The 8,041-nt window shown below is 41.9% G+C and overlaps 1 protein-coding gene across 1 annotated transcript; it reads left to right on the top strand.

Moving 5' to 3' along the window:
- The first annotated feature begins 324 nt into the window (after positions 1–324).
- Positions 325–3,097, top strand: LOC100357002 (olfactory receptor-like protein DTMT). Its single transcript, XM_008271083.4, has one exon. The coding sequence runs from the start codon at positions 1,727–1,729 to the stop codon at positions 2,669–2,671; it is 945 nt and encodes a 314-aa protein (XP_008269305.3). The 5' UTR covers positions 325–1,726; the 3' UTR covers positions 2,672–3,097.
- The last annotated feature ends 4,944 nt before the right edge of the window (positions 3,098–8,041 follow it).

Here is an 8,041-nt window from a genome sequence, read left to right as displayed (position 1 = left end):
TGCTCCCATTTGGGATGCTGAAGTCCCAGGCAGTGCCTTAACTCACTGCACCACAATGCCGAGCCCACAATTGTATTTGTTTTTTCCCACGCCAATGCCAATGATGTGTGCAGTAGAAACATTAGGATGCTTAGAATGAGTCATCTGCATTGGTGAAATGAATGGTATAACTGAGGTACCCTCATGTTTTCTGTGGGTACAAAATTACATCTACCTAGTAATAGTCTAAATTTAGCCCCAAATGGTTAAATCTGGTTTTAGTTCTGGAGGATTTAGTAGGACTGTTAATTCTAACTTTAATGAGAGTTTGTAGCCTTTGAAGACTGAGGAATTCATAAGTATGTCTCAACTTGAAGGAAAATGATATAAGTAAGTAATGAAACATAGGTCCTATCTGGGTACCATGCCAGCTGCCAGCTCTACTGCAGGCATGGCATGGCCTTCCTACACGGAGCTTGCAGTCTGGGGGGAAGTCAGATTAAACTAGTGATCTAGGACGTGAGTGCTATGGGATGAGTACTGGGAACAGTGGTAACATAGGAGCAAATCTTAAGAAGTCTGGTGAGACATGAAAGGTTTAGCTGAGTAAATGTCATCTACATAGAAGAATAACTGGGGGTAAATCAGGTAGAAAGGGAGCAGAGGGAATAGATGCTAGTTAGGAGGAACAGCAGGTGCAAAATGCTGGAGGCAAGAAATGATCACTTTTAAGTCCATCACTGCTGGAGAGTGGGGTCAGATGATAGTGTGGAGGTCGGCAAGAGTCAGGTCCTAGAGCACCACTCCTGCCCGTGAAAGGAATTTTGCCGTTATCTTAAGAGCAATGAGAATCCTCTGAAATACTTAGTCAGGAGAAAGATGTAAGAACACCACAATGGGAGAAAAAGATTGTTGAAGGGGAAAAGCCCTGAAGCAGAGAAACAGGGAGATGAATTGAGCAGCTGTTTTAACCATCCATTTCAGTTAAGATGTCGGCCTGGCCTAGGATCGTGTGTTTGGATACAGAGTGGATGATCAGAGAGCTAAGTGTAGAATCTATAGGCTATGTTAGATTGGAGTTGATGATGAGAGGAGAAATGAATGAAATAAAACTCACAGAGTTTTGATTTGATACTGGATTCCTTTCACTGATTGTGAGAATGGAGAAGGAGAAGTTTGGGAGAGGGACTAGGTAAGACTTGAGTTTCATTTGGGATCTGTTGAGCTTAAGATGTCTGTGATCCCTCCACAGGAAGATAATCATGGAGCGGTGGGATACAGAGTTCTGTGGGTTAGATAGATAGCTACACTAGTGTTTAAATGGTAAGCTAATACAGTGGAGGGCATGGTTCTGCTTGTAGGTGTACATAAAGTTGAAAGAAAATGATATTTAGAAAACCTTGAGGAAAATTAACAGGTAAGAAACAGACAGAGTAGGAGCCAATCATAGTTTTCAAGTGGTCAGAAAGTAAACTAATAAATTTGTGTCTCAGGAACAAATAGATAATAATGTTTGAGAAACAAAGGAATACTGTAACATGTAAAAAGAAATGAAGAAATAAGGCATTTATGTCTATGGATTGTAATTGCATACATCAAGAGTAAAGACATCGATATTGTGATGTGAGTGAAAGGAAGTATTTTGACAGAACATTTAATAAATAATGTATCATAGAAATATGTTGATTTTTAAATTCAAGCTTTAGGGGACACTGTTATTTCTTCCTAAAGGTACTAGCCACACAACATGACAGGAAAGAACCAAACCACTGTGTCAGAGTTCCTCCTCCTGGGCCTGCCCATCCAGCCACAGCACAAAAACCTCTTCTACGTCCTGTTCCTGGCCATGTACCTCACCACAGTCATAGGGAACCTCCTCATCATTGTCCTCATTCACCTGGACTCTCATCTCCACACGCCCATGTATTTGTTTCTCAGCAACTTGTCCCTCTCTGACCTCTGCTTCTCCTCTGTCACAATGCCCAAATTGCTGCAGATCATGCAGAGCCAAGTCCCATCCATCCACTATGCAGGATGCCTGGCCCAAATGTACTTCTTCCTGTTTTTTGCAGACCTGGAGAGCTACCTCCTTGTGGCCATGGCCTACGACCGCTATGTGGCCATCTGCTTCCCCCTGCACTACACCAGCATCATGAGCCCCAAGCTCTGCTTCTGCCTGGTGGTGCTGTCCTGGGTGCTGACCACGTTCCATGCCCTGCTGCACACCCTGCTCATGGCCAGGCTGTCTTTCTGTGCAGATAATGTGATCCCCCACTTTTTCTGTGATATGTCTGCTCTTCTGAAGTTGGCCTGCTCTGACACCCATGTCAATGAGTTGGTGATATTTGTCATGGGAGGCATCATTCTCGTCATCCCTTTCCTACTCATTATCACATCCTATGCAAGGATTGTGTCTTCCATCATCAAGGTTCCTTCTGCACGGGGCATCCGTAAGGCCTTCTCCACCTGTGGCTCCCACCTGTCTGTGGTGTCGTTGTTCTATGGGACAGTTATTGGTCTCTACCTAATCCCATCAGCCAATAATTCTACTGTGAAGGAGACTGTCATGGTTTTGATGTACACTGTGGTGACTCCCATGCTGAACCCCTTCATCTACAGCCTGAGGAACCAAGACATGAAGGGAGCCCTGGGCAGAGTCATTTGTAAAAAGAAAATCATCTTCTGCCCATGATGATTGGGATTATTACATAATTTTATCTATTGATATTTAAATATTAATACAGACTTATTTTTGAAACTGTTTAAATGAAACACTATGTAATTGTTCAGTAAGTAAGAAAGGAGAAGTGTGTAGTTGAACACAGGAATGGGTTCTCAGTGACCAGCTAGGAAAGTTTTTCTCTTTGTGAATTTCAGGTCACCTTGAAGAGGCGTATTTTATGATATTTTAATAGAAACTTTGGTCTCAAGTTATTAAACCACTTACTTATCATCTATGTTTTTAAAACAATAACTGCAATTTAAATGATACTGCCTCCTCCCACGTCAACAAGGACTAAGACCCAAACACCTCAGTCTCCTGCTACTTCTAAACTGGATTTGTTGTTCAAAAAATTTTTTTTACTTATCTCTCTATAAAGCACTCACATCATTCTGTCTCTTAACCTTTTTAATTTATCTTGTGTTTTCCTCTCTGCATTGTGCTTTTTTAAAAAAAAATATTTATTTGAGCAGCAGAGAGAAAGGTCTCCCATCCCCTGATTCACTCCCTAGATGCCTCATAGGCTGGAGCTGGGCGGATCTGAAATCAGGAGCTAGGACCTTCGTCTGAGTCTCCCATGCAGGTGCGGGGCCCAAGCACTTGGGCCAACTTCTACTGCTTTCCCAGGCCACAGCAGGGAGCTGGATGGGAAGTGGAGCAGCCAGGACATGAACTGTCACCCATGTGGGATGCTGGCACTACAGGCAGAGGTTTAGCCTACTATGCCTCAGTGCCTGCCTCTGCATTGTCCTTTTTAATGGACCTGAATCTAGAATGAGCTTTCATCCTGTTTTGTTAGAATAGTTTGGTTTGTATTTACCCAAGAACTCAAGTCATCCCTGGGGCCCTAAATGTTGTTCTCTCAAGCTTGGGGAGGGAGCCAGAGTTAGGTTTTTTTTTTTCATTTCATTTTATTTTTCTTGAAAACAGATTAATATTGCAAAGTGAAGATTCATGACAATCATCATTGCAATGAGAAAAAATGATATATTGTCATTTACATCATGATTCAGTGAAATAATATTTATAACTATATACTAGTTGATACTTCACTCGTGAAGTATTTCTTTCCTCTTCTCACTATTTTGCAAGTTATCAATAAACTTTACATTTTTGATGTTACTCTATTTTTGTGAAATCCTTTGAAGGAAAGGAAATATTATCATTTTAAAGGCTGAACATTAACTTGTTACTAAATGGAATTTTATGCTCACGAGTGCCTATTTTAGGTTTTTGAATTTGCAACTTGGATTGTAATTAAATGAGCATAGATGAGTTAAACATATTTAAGACTGTAAAACCTGGATACTGCACAATTTAAAAGGAGGTCATTAACAAGTTATATTTTAAATAGGATATCAATTCCAAGGGGATTTCAGGGTAGGGGAGTAAATTTTCCTCCTTTGGAAAAATCAGACTAAGTTCTTTAAAAGCCATGGAGGATTTTTAGGAGGTGAAGCTATTCTTTTTGATACTGAATTGGTGAATACAAATCATTATACATCCGTTCAAATCTACAAAACATAGTTTCCTTTAGGAAACTGTAGACTTTAATTAATAAGGTGTCAGCACTGGATCATAATTTGTACAAATGTCCCACCCTCAGGCAAGGTGTTAATATCGAGGATAACTGGAATGGAAGGAGTGAGTGAGAGCCCTATGCTTGCCACTGGTTTTTTTTTTTTTTAATTTGTGTAACCTAACAATGACTCTAAAAACAATTCAAACAGAAAATTCTGATCTGCAGTGATAGAATTCAAATAGGAAAAAATCAGCTTAGTGACAGGAGATGAAATCTTGATTGTAAATTTTCTTTTTTTTTCTTTCTCTCTCTCTCTCTCTTTTTTTTTTTTTTTTTTTTTTTGACAGGCAGAGTGGACAGTGAGAGAGAGGGAAAGAGAGAAAGGTCTTCCTGTTTCCGTTGGTTCACCCTCCAGTGGCTGCTGCGTCTGGCGCACTGCGGCGTGTGCACCACGCTGATCCGAAACCAGGAGCCAGGTGCTTCTCCTCGTCTCCCATGCAGGTGCATGGCCCAAGCATTTGGGCCATCCTCCACTGAACTCCCAGGCCACAGCAGAGAGCTGGACTGGAAGAGGAGCAACTGGCACAGAATCTGGCACCCCGACTGGGACTAGAACCCAGTGTGCTGGCACCACAGGCAGAGGATTAGCCTATTGAGCTGTGGCGCTGGCCTGTAAATTTTCATACTAAATTGCGAGGTGATGGAATTTTTCCAGATTTTGAGTGGGTTATAAGTTTATTTTATTTTAAAACTCATTGAACTGACCTTAAAATGAGTGTATTTGCTTGTATGTAAATTATATTTCAAGAAAATTTTAAAATGTAGTCCCTAGTCCTTGCTGTTAGTGGAGAAGGTCAACTATTTGTAAACTTGCCAATTATATGATCATTCAATGAACACTTACTATTTTTCAGTTTGCTTGTTCCTAGTTGGCATTGAAGCTGAACATATTTTCCTGTCATTTATTCTTTATGAGTTCTCTGCTAGTATTCTTTTTATACTTTCTGTTCTATTTGTTTTATTCTTTTTTAAAAAATTTTGTTTATTTACTTATTTATTTGACAAGTAGAGTTACAGACAGTGAAAGAGAGGGAGACAGAGAGAAAGGTCTTCATTCCATTGGTTCACTCCCCAAATGGCCGCTACGGATGGCGCCACACCTATCCGAAGCCAGGAGCCTCCTCCTGGTCTCCCATGCAGGTGCAGGGGCCCAAGCACTTGGGCCATCCTCCACTGCCCTCCCAGGCCACAGCAGAGAGCTGGACTGGAAGAGGAGCAACCAGGACTAGAACCCAGCGCCCACATGGGATGCTGGCACCGCAGGCAGAGGTTTAACCAAGTGAGCCAAGGCGCCAGCCCCTGTTTTATAATCTTAGTATTTCATCTTTAAACATTTTTGATTAACATATAATATAGGTACTTTTTAAAAGATTTATTTATTTATTTGAAAGAGTTACACAGAGAGAGGAGAGGCAGAGAGAGAGAGAGAGGTCTTCCATATGCTGGTTCACTCCTCAGTTGGCCGCAGCAGCCGGAACTGTACCAAGCTGAAGCCAGGAGCCAGGAGCCAGGAGCTTCTTCTGGGTCACCCATGCAGGTACAGGGGCCCAAGCACTTGGGCCATCCTCCAATGCTTTTCCAGGTGCATCAGCAGGGAGCTGGATGAGAAGTGGAGCAGCCAGGACTTGAACTGGTGCTCATATAGGATGCTGGTACTATAGGTGGTGGCTTTACCCACTAAACCATAGCATTGGCCCCTGTGTGTACATTTTTATGGGATATAATCCAATCTCTCAACACACACACACACACACACACACACACACACACATATATATATAGCATAGGACCCATTATTATGAATTATAATCACCCCACTGTATTATAGAACTCTAGAGCTTATTCTGTCTGTATTTTGGTGGGGGCCTTTAATATGTTCTGAATTTTAATCTTGTGTCTGTTAGACTATACTCTGTTATGTCTCTTTCAGATTCATTTATGTTATCTTTTGTCCCAGATAAGTTTCAAATATGTCAGACTTTTTAAACATAGTTCCTGAGTTTTGTGTGATATATGAGGGGGCTTCAAAAAGCTCATTGAAAATTTGTATCATATTTTAATCCCATTTTCCATGAAACTTTTGAAGCCTCCTCATAAATTATTTTATATTATTTTTATATTTGTAGTTTCCGTTTAGCTTTTGAAGCTATTAAAGTTACTGGGGCCGGCGCTGCGGTGCAGCAGGTTAAAACCCTGGCCTGAAGTGCCGGCATCTCATATGGGTGCCGATTCTAGTCCCGGATGCTCCTCTATCTTCTGGGAAAGCAGAAGATGGCCCAAGTCCTTGGGCCCCTGCATCCGCGTGGGAGACCCAAAAGATGCTCCTGGCTCCTGGCTTCGGATTGGCACAGCTTTGGCTGTTGAGGCCGTCTAGGGAGTGAATCAGTGGATGGAAGACCTCTCTCTCTGTCTCTACCACTCTCTGTAACTCTTTCAAATAAATGAAATAAATCTTTATAAAAAGTTATGTTTACATGTAGTGTAAGGAATTCATTTACTATTTTTCCACGTCCAATTTTTCTCAGTGTCATTTTTGAGTAGTATATTCTTTCCTCCATTGATTGAAATTCTGTATTCATCATAAAATAGATCCTCACAGACACAGGACTATTTCTTTACATTTTTCTCGCTGTATTTGATTTTTGTCAGTTCCTGAATAAATTATACTATTTCAACTATATATTGATTTTTTTCAAATACATATTGATATTTTACAGACCAAGAATAAACTTTCAGGTTCTATTTTTCAAATAATTCTTAGAAATTTTACCCATTTTTCTTTTAACTTAAGAATCAGCTTGTCAGTTTGCACAGAAACAGTTCCATAGGGAATTGGACTCGGGTTTCATTGGATATATTTGATGTGAATTGATGTTAAAATATTACAGCTTCAAAACTCATCAAATTATATACTTTTAAACTGATTTTACTATGTCAAGGCTAATCTTCAAAAAATCTGTTTAAAAGGAGGCACCCTGGCTGGCGCTGCGGCTCAATAGGCTAATCCTCCACCTGAGGCGCCGGCACCCCGGGTTCTAGCCCCGGTCAGGGCACTGGATTCTGTCCCAGTTGCTCCTCTTCCAGTCCAGCTCTCTGCTATGGCCTGGGAGTGCAGTGGAGGATGGCCCAGGTCCTTGGGCCCTGCACCCGCATGGGAGACCAGGAGAAGCATCTGGCTCCTGGTTTTGGATCAGCGTGGTGCACTGGCTGCAGCGTGGCGCCGGCCACAGCAGCCATTGGTGGTGGAGGGGCAGTGAACCAACGGAAAAGGAAGACCTTTCTCTCTGTCTCTCACTGTCTACTCTGCCTGTCAAAAAAAAAAAAAAAAAAGGCACCCTTTCCATGGCCATTATATATCTCCTTTCATTGTGGTATTCTTGTATGTATCTCAGTAAAGAATTTGTTACAGTACAGAGGGAGGTAGAGACAGAGACAGAGAGAGGTCTTCCATCTGCTAGTTCACCCCCCCAAATGGCATGACTGGAGCTGAGCCAATCTGAAGCCAGGAGCCAGGAGCTTCTTCCAGGTCTCCCACATGGGTGCAGGGGCCCAAAGACTTGGACCATCCTCCACTGCTTTCTCAGACACATTAGTAGGGAGCTGGATTAGAAGTGGAGAAGCTGGGATCGAAAGCAGTGCCCATATGGGATGCCAGCACTGCAGACCAGGGCTTTAACCTGCTGCATCACAGCACTAACCCTTCTTGTATCTAATCTAATTGGCCTTGAGAACAGGCTCGTTTTTTCAGTGTTGAGGTT

This window comes from Oryctolagus cuniculus, chromosome 17, assembly GCF_964237555.1.
Source record: "Oryctolagus cuniculus chromosome 17, mOryCun1.1, whole genome shotgun sequence".
Taxonomy (NCBI): Eukaryota; Metazoa; Chordata; class Mammalia; order Lagomorpha; family Leporidae; genus Oryctolagus; species Oryctolagus cuniculus.
The sequence above is the reverse complement of the archived record's forward strand: the minus strand, read 5'-3'. Positions and strand labels throughout refer to the sequence as shown.